Genomic DNA, 13,217 nt, shown 5'->3' on the forward strand with positions numbered 1-13,217 from the left:
GAGTTCAATACCAACTTTTTAAAAGTAAGAGATGAATCCTTTCCATTTACAAAAAAAAAAAAGCTCTTGGACAGTTATTTTTCCTTAGGAGTAAAGTTAGCTGCTGGTCTCAGCCCAGTGTTGGGTGGACAAGTACCTACATCATAAATAACAGCCAACAAGTGGTAGACTAGACAAAAGTCTAAACACAAGAAGCAGACTGAAGGTACTTGGATCCTGTATATCAGTTTCATCATTTCATTTCTATTTAGGTAGAAATAGTCATTCTAAAAAATGTAAAAATACAGTTATTACAGTCTGGAAAATCTTGCACCAGTTTCCTGTATTACTTTAACCTTTCTAATATAAATATTCTATTTTAAATAGAAGAACATTTTTTAAATGCAAACTGCAGTACTTAGAAGAAAGAGATTGATCTCATTCAAGAAGCAGGGGAAAGATGATTTGATTCTTCCATGTGACAGCAACTGTTGGAAAGGCAAAATTTTCAACCAAGAACTCCATCATTTTATATCACAAAGAGAGTGACCTCTCAGTCATGTAATGCCTTAAGGCAGCATTTTTATCATGACCGCAATAATTCAATGAAACAAAGTTTAGTAGCAACAAACATCCCCCTCACCAGCCCCACAAACAAAGCACATGAAGTGAGGTAAAACTGCAAAACAGCTATCTAGCAACCACTGTAGATCAAGGAGTTAGAAAGCACTTTTAATATTTCAGATTGGAACAACTTAAAGAAAATACCTGCCAGAACAGAAGGGAGAGGTAATGAAGAAAAAATAGCTTTTCCTGTTTGAGCTAGAAGAAATATTTCCAATAAAACACTTATATACCTGCTTTCTTCAGGAAAAACATAGGCTGTACTACCACTGATCTGAGACGCTTCATCATCTTTTTTATCTTGTTCTGAAGCAGACAAAAGGGCAACTCGATTTTGCTGTCTCTCCCACTGACGAGCAATATTGCAAATTGTTAATCGTTTCTTTTCCTGGAACAAAATATAAAAACCATAAGAAATTATCTTAAGATGTAAACACCACACTGGAATATATTCTTTAATGAAGCCTTTTGGTTGAAGGATACTACCGTATTGGTCATCAGGTATATATTAAGATCAATATTGCTTCCTAATGCTTCAATGCATGTTTTCCACTGACTGATGTTTTAAAAAAGATAACGGGTCACAGTAACAATAAAAGCTGCATAATACAGTATGGAAAGTCAGGCACTACATTAAAAGCCTAGCTTTTAACCAGCATGGTCATGCCAACATGGAACTCAAAACGGACTGCTAAATCCACTCTGGAAACATGGTACAGTTTACCCCAAAGCCCTCTGAAATAAATCACAACAAACAGCTAGAGCACTTCAGTAGTCTTATTTGGATTAAGTACAGACAGTTAGAAAGCCCAAGGCTGAAGCAATTCAATCTTCACAGGTTAGGCTACACTTTGTAGACTGAACTAACAAGGAAGTGAACAGACATTTACTTTTGATTCTGGAAATGCAGTCACATGTCCACAGTGATCCAAGCCAGAAATCTGGGAGCACTAGAGCATACCTCCCTGCTTGGCTGGAGCAGACAGCTTGGGCCAAGGATAGCCAGCCCACATTGTAAGGTAGGGATGTGCGGGGGAGGTGCAAAGCATCCTGGGATACTGGGGGACTGTGAGTTAACTTGAATCTGGAGGGGATCTGGGACAGAGGTTCAATAAACCAATTTTACTTAAATAGATTAAAATCTGATGCTACATCCATCCAGGTTTACCTTAAACCACTTTCAAAATGGCCAAAACTGGTTTATGTGCACTGAACTTTGGTTGGTACAGATTTGAATCACTTTCCGATCACTTATACTGGTTTAAGTGTAATTTCTGTCCCTAGCTTTGCTGTAGCTCTACGCATTCCCAGTTACTTCACAAACCCTCGTCTTCACGGGGTGCACAGAGGCATATTACTATATGCATTCAAGAAACTAAGCCCACTGTGAGCTTCATGACACTCTGCCTAGACTACTACCAGTATCCAAGTTATCTGGGGTCTACCTACACTTCAGTCACAATAGTGATTGCCTTTTAAATGTACTCTAAAGGGTACAGGGGAAATGTTATTGTAAAAACAATAATGAAATTTGATGGCATTTTTCTTCTTATATAAACGACACAATGTGATATGTTTAACACCCATGTCAAAACTCAGCCTAAGGCTGCTGGAAAGCAGAACATGCACAGTAAGCTCTGCACACAGCTTTTAACTCAGCATGTTTTGTTGGATAGCTGGAATTTTGCACTGCACCTGGAACTTCAAGCTTACAGTTCAGAGGATTTCTGCTACGTTAATTTTACATTAATAAGTATAATCTCTTTTTCAAATAGAAATTCATTACATTTATTTCACACAAGGCATTATCTTTACTAGCAACTATTTCCTTAATTCTAGACAAACCATCTTTCGTGATCTGTCATCAATACGTTACATCTGATTAGCCTTTCAGTCCTTTGTAATGCTGGTATAGTTTTGCTATATAAACAACAATGCAGTGCTATATTTAAAAATTCCTTTGAACTTTACACTGCTAGAAGTTTCTCATTTTAGTAAGTTGTACACAGTGCATTACAGGGCTGTAAAATCAGCACTGGTGCCTGAAGAAACTTATTTTTCAATCCCTTAATATCCCATTATTGGAATGCCCATCATTATATCCTCTACTACAGTAAGGCACTATGCATTATCACTAAAACACTGAGATGAAAAATACTAATTATATATATTTTGTCATAAAAGTATCATAGTACTTAGGGTCAGAAGGGACCTAAACAGATCATCAGGTCCGACTCCTTGCCCCGGGTAGGAATGGGTGCCAGGATCATATCACCCCAGCCAAATATCTGTCCAGCCTCCGCTTGAAGGCCCCCAAATGTCTGTAGACATTTGGCATCTGTATTAATACTCCATTAAGATTTAGAAGAAAGGGAGCAGTATGCACCTGTTTTAGAACTATTTTTTGAAAATGCATGTTTGCACATTCAGAAAGACAATAAATTATCAATTTAGATGTGGAAGGTTATTTTTTTTTTTTATATTGCCTTAATCACTAGACTTTTTTAATTTCAAGTTGCATTTCTTGCAAGATGTGGAATTCTGTCTCTTGTTCTGTACAATGTAGAGCTAGCTACATTATTCCAATATCCACAGGCAAAAAAGTACTATAAAGTACAACGTTTTATTAGCCTTATTTTGCAAACAGAAAAAAATGAAAATGCGTTTAAGTGACTTCCCGTGTAGTGCTTGCAAACCAAAAGACCCAGGATCAACACTTACTGTATGGACTTGAATCCAAGACGAGGCCAAGCTGGCTGCTGGAGTGGGGGAGGGGGAACAAGGCAGAAGGTGCACAGGGGAGACCCACAATTGGGACAGGGGGAGCAGGCAAGTCCATGCTGCCTGCCCTTCTCCCCCACCCCCCAGCTCCAGCCTCAACCCAGCCAGGCCCAGAGCTGATGTCACTGTTTCTGCCTCGCCAGACTGGATCAGTCTTCCCCCAAAGCTGGAGCCAGAGCCACCCCAAAGGTCTGTAGTGGGGAGAACAGGAGGCAGGGAGGGAGCAACAGGGGGGCAAGTGGCGCTGGGCACAGGCAGAAGGGGGCAGGCACAGGGGGCCAGGGGGAAAGTGGTAGAGAGGGGATAGGCAGCAGGAGGGTGGGGGCAGGCACAGGGAAGGGCAAGGGGTAGGGGTTTAGCTTATTGTTCCCTGCCACTGCTTTCCTTGTCAATGTTGTGAGCACAAATTTAAGACAATCTTCCAATAATAATGTATAATTTCCATGCACAGATTCTAATTATTGAGGGGTCATCTTAAATTCTAAGTCATTTTGGATTGGATAAATTTAATATTAGATCTGTGATCTAGGCCAGCTGCATTAAACCTCCTGTTTCCATCTGCAGAATTAATCTTCATACTAGTGGATTGTCTCTTACGGTTTAGCTGGATAATAACTACCACCATGGGGCCTGTCAGCACTACAGTAATACAAGCAAATAAGAATCTTCATATAGTAGAGCTATTAAAGAGCACATCTTAATGAGTGAACAGTTCATTGAAAAGATAAAGTATATAAAACAGTAACTGACATCTCCAGACCTTTGTGTTCTTAGCTACAGATCCTCAACGTTCTCTTAACACAGTCTTTCATATTCAATTTTTCTTCTTTTACTGACAAACTGGTAAACAATACAGCAGCGAAAGCTGACAACCATATTACTTCAAATTGTGCTGTATTCGCTACAGCGAAACATTATGGGTTTTCCCCCCATGATAAACCAGAGATTAATCTACTGAACTTTAAACCCTGATAAGATCATCAAAAAGATGCTTAAATAGAAAATGCCATTACAGCGAGATTAATGTATACAGAAAATACAGTAGATTAATCAAAAGTGTTGAACTTAAAATGGTTCTATTGGTTTCAAAGCCTGAACTAGTCTGAGATAGTTGACATATGTGCAATGAAGAATACTCTTTAACCAGTAAGATCTTTAAATCAAAATGTTTAAATGCATTACACAGAGAGGAAGTTAATACATACAACTGTATACTGTAATGCCTAAATTGGACAGCAGAGTTACTCCTACAAAGAGTTTCAAGTAAATATAATTTCTTTAGAAATTAAATATGATTGAAAACTGTATTTGTTAACTGCGAAAGAGAAAAACAAGTGAGAGACAGCACACTTATCAGGCAGTGTAAAATTCAGTCTAACTTAAATTTACCACACTAAAGCAATATCTTGACAACCTTCTGTAGAAAAGCTCTCTGAAAAGGCACTTGTTTGTATAGCTAACTGTTTTCTTCACACTGAGCCAATTCACACTAAAATTTCAAAACCAGTACATTTTGAGGAGAGTTCCTGTTTTGCATGAATATTAGTAATTCAGAGAAGGAAACAGAATGAACTACCGTATTTCACAGTGTAAAAGTTGAGTTTTGAAGGCAATTTTTAACTCTTAAAATTCAACCTCGATTTATATAACGTCCCCTATCTCAGTGCACAAGGCACTGAAAGCCCAGGTGGGCTCGTAGTAGAGGCGTCGCGCTAGTGGTCTCCCAGGAAGTTGAACTGAGCTCCTGGAAGCTCAACCAGCACCCGGCTCACTGGCACCCTGCTTACCCAGCCCCAGGGTGTGCTGTTGCCACGGAAGTAAGGACCTGGGTCCCCCGCAGCTCAGGGGCTGCCCAGCCTGGCGTTATCTCACTCCCCAGCCACAGGGCAGGCAGGAAGGCTCCTCTGAAAGCAGGACTGCGCTCCTCACCACTTCTCCCTTTAGCGGCAGCTGGCAAGACACCTGGTACTGCCTGGGAAGGGGCTGGCTTGCCCCAGGGGCAGCACAGGGTGGTGGGTATGGGTGGGGAAGGCTGGCTCTGCCTGATACTCCTAGCCTCCCCCCTTGCCCCTACCTGACACCCCGCACTGCCCCTGGGGCAAGCCAGCCCCTTCCCAGGCTGCACCAGGTGCCCTACTGGCCACCACTGAAGGCAGAAGTGGTGAGGGTCCTGATCCTGCTCTCAGCAGAGCCTTGCCACTTGCTCCATGGCCAGGGAGTGAGCTGCCACCAGGCCAAGCAGCTCCTGAGCTGTGGGGGCCCAGTCCTTCCCTCTGGGTGGCAGCACTCCCGGGGAACAGCTGGGCAGGCTGCCAGAAGACTGTGGGCTGCCCAAGCTCCCAAGGGACCAATCCAACATCCCGTGAGCCCACCAGTACACCACCCCTCCCACAAAACCACCTAGGTGTCCACGCCTTGCACACTGTGGTGGGGTCAACTTATACACCAGACATACAAAAATCCTTACCTTTTTTTAAACAGAAATCTGGGGTCATCTTATACGATGTGTTGACCCATACACTGTAAAATATGGTACTTAGCTTTTTTTTTTTTTTGTTGCTGTGTACCTGGGGGTTTTTTGTCAGTTAGCATTTTGTAATCTGTTGATTTAATAACACTTTCGGCAAATCAGTAATGCAGCAGAGTCCCCACTTCTTTAGTTCAAAATGAGGCATACTGAAAGATACTGACAGATATTTGGTTGGGGTGATATGATTTGGCTGGGGTGACAACCGTGGCACCTGTTCCTGCCCAGGGCAGGGGGGGCGTACCTGATATTCTGTTTAGGTCCCTTCCGACCCTAAGCACTATGAAACTATGAAAGAAGAAAAATCTTAAAACACAACAAATGTTGCTGAGAATACAAAATATTGTAAAAATGCTGCAACAATTTGTTGCAAATATATCAATATTCTTACCAGACAATCTTGCCAGATAACAATATCAGGTATTATGCATGCTTCATAATGCCATCCACTTCCTTAAAGTGGGTTTGGCATGAATTCTGAATTTAAAAAACATGCTTCACATTGTTTTCTACATTTGTATACCTTAAAATGGTGAAAACCCTTCACTTTGAAGACGCACTTAAAGATAATCTCTATTTAATCCTGGGGTTTCTCCATTTGCAGAGATGCATGCATCGGCAGTCCAACTTGGGGCACATCTCTGCAAACATGGGGACCTACGCAGGTGCCCCTGGTTCTTCTGGGAGCCAATCCTGGGGAATTCCCAGGCACTTGAAACCCAGAAGCACCTGCACAAGATGGCTGGAGATCATGGGCAGCTCTTGTCTGCCTGCATTCTCCTGCCTTAAAAAGGAAACAGACATCTGCCATAAAATATTGGCACAAACTCATACCATCTACATTATGTCCAGACATTCTGGGCATTTGTGGAGTGACAAGGGGCATGGACATCTCTTTGCTTCATCTTTGTGCTACCATAAACATGTTTATGGTGGCAAAAAGCTACTTCTGTGTCCAGCCATATACATTACCCCACACCAAAAGTAAAGGGCTTACTAAAATACCTTTGTAGCAATTATAAAAACAATAACTGGGTTTTTTTCCTATTTATTTTATTTATACCTGAATACATAACTTGCTCTAATATTTGGAATGCTATTTTAATTGTAGTTTTCTGACCATTTCCTTATCACAACTGGTACAAAGTAAGGGGTTTTCACCATTTTAAGGTATACAGATGTAGAAAACAATTTGAAGCACATTTGTTAAATTCAGAATTCATGCCGGACCCACTTTAAGGAAGTGGAAGACCTTATGAAGCATGCATAATATCCAATATCATTGTCTGGTAAAAATACTGATATGTTTGCCACAAATTGTTGCAGAATTCTTATAATACCTTGTATTCTCAATAACATTCATTGTGTTTTAAGATTTTTCTTCTTTCAGTATGCCTCATTTTGAATTAAAGGAGTAGGGATTCTGCCACATTACTGATTTGCCAAAAGTATTACTAAATCAACAAATTACAAAATACTGACAAAAAACAGGTACACTAGGCAGCAAAAAGCTAAGTAGTTCATTTGTCCTTCACTATGAGAAATAAGATAAACAAGTGCATCATACACACTTTTCAAAAACCAGTACGTATAGAACAACAACTTACTGACCAGGCACTGTGAGTAAAAGAGTCAAAGGAAAAACTGCATCCAAGAACGGGAAGTGGCCTTTTGTTATGAAGTACCAGAACAGACCCCAGAGGTAACAGTACTGGTGGAAGCCTGAATAATAAAAAAGCTACAAGAATATTTTCATCAGCATAGCATCACATCCTAGTATGGTGGCAAACAGTACTGCATACGGCCATGAAATTTGATTCCTTTTGGAAAACTAAGAAAAAGGAATATATCAAACAATATTAAAGGGTCACACAACACATCATGTGGAAATAATGTGGAGAGAGATTTGAAAATGCTTTCTCAAGGAAAAGAAAAAAACACTTAACTCCTTGTTCTAAGACCTTAACAGAAATCCCTACATGAAAGATACTACACAAGTGCTAACTTCCAACAGATCATAACTAGGTCAAATCCAACACAGTAAAACATTTGAAGGCACTTTGATCAATGAGGGTGTTTTTCACTCCAAATGTCTTCTTTCTACAATAGCCATTCTGGCTACAGAATAGCCAAGAAGTTACATGAGTTTTTGGAATGAGAATATATAGGGGTATTTTATACTCCTCATGTGAAAAAGCAATATACATACAACTTTAATATATATAGTTTTGCTGCCACACACACACACACACACACAAAGTCCACGATAAGTTTACAAAATTTCACCCAAAGACTGAAAACTTCAAAAAGTGTTAAGTGCCTATAAACAGATGGAATTAAAAAAAGAACAACACAGCTCATGAAACTTAGTAGTCATTGCTGCTCCCATATGGAAATGAAGAGCATTACAAAGATCATTACCAATCAAAGACTTTAGAGTACTGAAATCCAAATAATCTTCCTAACAAGACTCTATAGATACTGGGATCAAAGTCTTTAAAAAAAAATATTTGAGTTTCCAGTCACAAGAAAGGTCCTATTTCACATTCCTTGCAACTATATTATAGAGTTTTAAAGTGATTTTTTTTTTAATCTCATGAGTTAATTCCCCAAAAATCAAACACAAGAAAGTCAAGCAAAATAGCATGAAGGACAAAAACATTCTATTCACAGAAAAGTGATTGAAAGACATTAACAAGAAATCCTGAGGAAATAACCAGAGAGAAATAATAACTGTAGTATGCTTGAACATTGCTGTTTTTTCCTACTGTTCTAAAGATGAACTACTTGAAAATTCTGAATTCATTTAAATCCCTTCATTGCTAAAGGAAAATCTTGGACTTGGGAATCAGAACTTAAAATGATCTATTTCAATTTGGATTTAAAACAACAAGAATTTTCATTAAACAGGCTGTTTCTATGAAAGAAACGGACTAAAGAGGAAAATAATTATCTATTTTTTCAGAAATGTATTTAGATTACAAGCAAGCTGTAGCCTCCTCTGAAGATGCTTCTATGGGCTGGTTTTGTTTCTTTCTTTCGTTTGGAGGGTGGAGAGAGAGAGCTGTTCAGACATTGTTTCCAAGATGAACCATGGAGAAGGAGAACAGCAATAAGGAAGAAAAGAAAATGACCAGTGTAAATTCTTTATTTAGGCCAATCACAGATGAGGAACAAGCAAAAACTCAGAACAGAATGGCAGCTTCTTTCACAAAGACAAACACCCATGCTAAGAAATCAGACAAGAAACCCTGTCTAAGGACTCTGGAAAAGGGCTAAGGGCAAGCACCATGTCCTGCCATGCCTCACTGAAGTTTGGTCCCTTCACAGTTGCACAGTAAGTGTTCATGAGTACTACATGCTGAATTTTGCGTCAGCAAAATGAAGTGGGTTAAAAACAGCATAGGTGTAGGCCTTGGTGATGGATGACCTTCTACTGGCTTCACAGCAGGGAAACTAGGGGGTGGAGGACATGCTAAGGAGTGAATGAGTGGCTTTAAGATTAGGAGACCTACTTAACCTGATACTCTTGAGGCATCCCAGCCACATGGAGCTACGTTATGCTCTTCTACTTGATCTTCTGCACTGCTCTGCTATCTTCTTGAGGCCACGTACAGATGCTCCATTTCTACTGGGAGAAATGCTGCTGTCCGAGGAGAAACCATAGCGTACTGACATTCCAGCTTTTTCTCACAAAATAAAAATGGCAGCTCCGGGAGAAAAATAACCCAACTCCAACAAGGTAGAAGTCACTCCCAGGAGAGTTTTTCCCTAGAAGAACAGACTTTTTTATATTTTATTTGAGGCTTAATTTCTTTCAGGGACTAGGAGGAGAGGAGCTGCAGGAAAAGGCTCCCAGGCCTTCTGGAATGGGGGTCACCCCAGTTTGGAAAAGGCATGGGGGGCAGCTGCTCCCACCCCTTCTGTAGTGCAAAAGGGGAGGGTTGAGGCAGTCACCAGCTGCTCCCAGACAGCTCCTCACACATCGAAGTCCCCAGGATGAGGAGTGGGTGGTGGGCTTACAGTGCTACTCGGTCTCCTTGGTTGCTGGGCACCAGGAGCTGAACAGAGGGAGCATTGCTCTAATCCCCTATCCACTTCCCACGCCAGAATCCTTCAAAGTCAGAAGCTGGCAGGGGTCTTTCCCCTTCTGCTCCAGTCCCCCCCACCCCACGAGTAGAAAGACTGGAGCAGCCTACTCTTTCCCCAAACCAGAACCACCCCAGTCTCAGGTAAGCACAAAGGGATACAGGATTGTTCCACACTGAATGCCCATTCCTAGTGGTGGACGTTTTCCATCACTACAAATGAATGCTTGTACGTAGCTTGAGACTCAGCTGTGAAGCTGCCCAACATAAAAACTAAAATGTCCTAACAAAAGATTATATCTAGTTCATATATTTAAAGGCTTTGATGGCAATTATTCATTTTATTTCAGGAAATACTCAGTTTAGTCCCTGCTGAAAGGGACCTCTTGCCTACACAAGCTTCTAGATCAGTGGTCCTCAACCTTTTCAAGACTCAAGGCATCCCCGAACAGACTCAAGGCACCCTTGGAAAATGCCAAAAATAATACAGTAATTCTTCTGCTGCAAAAAAGTCAGAGAAGTCATAATAGTTCAGGATGTCTTAACACTATGATTTCCTATCCAAAAATTCTGGGTTTATTTTGTGAATCATGTTTGCATACCTAACAGTGTTAAAATTGCATGGCATCCCACAGGACCTTTGAAAGGATCTCAAGGAACCCAAGTGCACCATAGCACCCTGATCGAGGAGTGGAGAATTCTGTGAGGCTTTCCAAGAAGACAGGAAACAGAAACTAGAATCTGAACATGCAAGGAAAGCATGGATATTTCCATAGGAGAGGGAAGAATCTTTTTTTTTTTTTTGAAGCAACTAAAAGATAACCACAGTTGGTTGTTATGCTGTTTTATCCTTTTACAGAGAAGAAAGAAACCTCCACTAAAGTATAAAGCCTTCAATTTCCTGTTCAAGCTTGAGTGAGCACAGCATTACACATGAATAATACATGCCCTCACACCTCCAATGGGAATTTTCACTGGTAAAGTGGTTTGAGAAAGATCTAGGGCATCAAGACAAACAACAGTGTCTCCTACTACAAGGAAACATGCTTCAAAGCTTCAGGACCAGAAACAAAGCAGATCACACTTTCATAAAAATGTCACAAATTTCTTTTTCACTGAGTAGGAAGGCAAACATATCAGTCAGTTTTGTGGGCATCTGCATCTATTTCTCCTCACTTTAATAAAAAGAACTAATATAAAACAATTTTAAAAACAAACTTAAATGAATATTTTCCATGGTACAAAGATAAATATAATAAGTATTGATTTTAAAGATAGAATAAATACAGCATAGAATTTTTAAAAACTTAATTACTAAGAAATAAATCATCTAGTTGGTAAAATGTATACAAATAATATACATTTAATATATTCTTGGATTTCCATAAATTACAATTTCACCCCCATTCTTTTTTCTAGCCTATCGATTTCATTATGCAGTACCTACTGGCAAAATTCTTCATTTTCCCTCTTGCAGTTTCTTTAGATTACAAACTGTTGGATTTTTGACCCCTTGTACTTAAAGACAGTGCCATAGAGCACAGACTACATTTTCTTCAGTCTGTGTGCTGAAGTAAATAAAAAATGTTTTGAGTCCTCTCAAAACCAAATCATTTTGGTATTAACCCAAATTGAATAAAACCTTTCATTCAATCCATAACAAATCATTTTGTTTTCAGGTATATTAATAAAAAATAAATTAAATTTGGAAATACAGTTCTAAATTCAAAGAGGCGCAGAACCATTCACAAAACAGAAAAGATGGCAGTGCCATTAAACCCCTGAATTTGGGTCTCACATGTGGAAGTAAGGGCTCAAATCACTGGCCTTAACAGTGTTCTTGAATCATCTCTCCTGCTGAAACTATTCTACTTTGTTTAAATAAAATATTAAATCGGGTTCAGCAGGAGGTGAATATGATTTGAAAGTAAGAGCATTCTCCTAGGACAGGGGCACCAGAGTTCCCATCACACCTCCTATGAATTCTTTTTAAATACACATGGGAACAGTTTCAACAAAAGAGAAAAAAAACAACAACTGCAAAACACCCCCCAGTCTAGTGCTTAGTCTAAATGGGAAATAAATAAAAATGTATATATCTGGGAATAAATTACTGACAGACATTAACATGTTCAGTATGGCTATAAATTACATTAACAGTGTTTTATCTAACCTCAATTACAGTTAGGACAATAAAATACCTTTAGCAAGGTCTGTCTGTGGCTTTCACGCTTCTTCTCTTCCTCTTTTCTTGCTGCGACAGATGCCACACGCCTTTCTTCTTCCTACATGAAGAAATTAAGACAAGTTTACTATGCAAAATTAAATTGACAGGCTGATATAGTTATATAAATAGAACATACATCCTGTTCAAAAAACAAATATACTATATTTAATCCAAGATGAGCCCCTCCCCCTATTAACGGAGGGGGGAAACCCCTCATCTTGGATTCAAGTACAAGGTGGGGAAGCAGATGATGCCCCAGTAATTAGATTCTATACATGGAAAATGTATACATTTGTTATAATTTTCCATGTATAGTGTGTAATTATTGGGAGGGGTCATCTTAAATTTGTTCCCGGTGCTACTGCAGTGGGGAAAGCAGTGGCAAGGGGACAGGAGGTAGGAGAGGCAGTTGGGCAGCAGGTGGGGGGCAGGAGCTAGCAGCCTGATCCCTGATGCCTGCCTGTCCCCCACCTCACACACACTTTGCCCCCTGCCAAAGGCATCTTGGATTTGCATAAATGCAATATTTATCCAGCCTGGGAAAAGAAAGCACTGAAAACACAGCAGCATAGGCTTCAGCAGAGCATATTCAAACCAAAGGAGACCTGTTTTCTTATGTTTAGCCAGCTAGACTGAAGTGAAGCCATGCAAGTGTTATCCAAGCTAACTTGGGGATTTTCTTACTAAGGCTGCCACTGCTCCCCTCCTGATTATATTCTACATACTTCTTATAATGGTCAGATTATTAGTTAATGATTCCCTTGTATTTGTTCACCCTGCTCCCTCCGCTCCTGCTTCCCAACTAAAGTACAAAAATATTTGCATTCAATATTACTTACTTACTAAAAGGAAATAATTTAAACTAGTGGGTAGGACAATGGCCCGGAATTCAGAAGATATGATGATTTCTATTCCTGGCCTGCCACTACCTTGCCACTTGGCCTTTGGCAAATTTCTTCCCTCCCTGTGTCTCAATTTCTCCATCAGTTAA

General features: G+C 39.9%; 1 protein-coding gene across 2 annotated transcripts in view; it reads right to left on the reverse strand.

The window, feature by feature from the left end:
* The window catches only part of LRRC49 (leucine rich repeat containing 49), a 258,088-nt gene that overhangs the window by 95,788 nt on the left and 149,083 nt on the right, over positions 1-13,217 (reverse strand). For both annotated transcript variants that reach the window (XR_002095202.1, XM_019504326.1), the window contains exons 11-12: positions 12,201-12,284; positions 837-991 (exon numbers count right to left, since the gene is read on the reverse strand). Coding sequence is in view for 1 of the 2 variants with exons in the window: in XM_019504326.1 (XP_019359871.1) it covers positions 837-991; positions 12,201-12,284 (239 nt within the window). In the remaining variant the exon portion in view is untranslated. The remainder of the gene's footprint in view (positions 1-836; positions 992-12,200; positions 12,285-13,217) is intronic.

The sequence above is a fragment of the Gavialis gangeticus genome, unplaced genomic scaffold (genome assembly GCF_001723915.1).
Source record: "Gavialis gangeticus isolate Ggan-Ray unplaced genomic scaffold, GavGan_comp1, whole genome shotgun sequence".
NCBI classification, from domain to species: domain Eukaryota; kingdom Metazoa; phylum Chordata; order Crocodylia; family Gavialidae; genus Gavialis; species Gavialis gangeticus.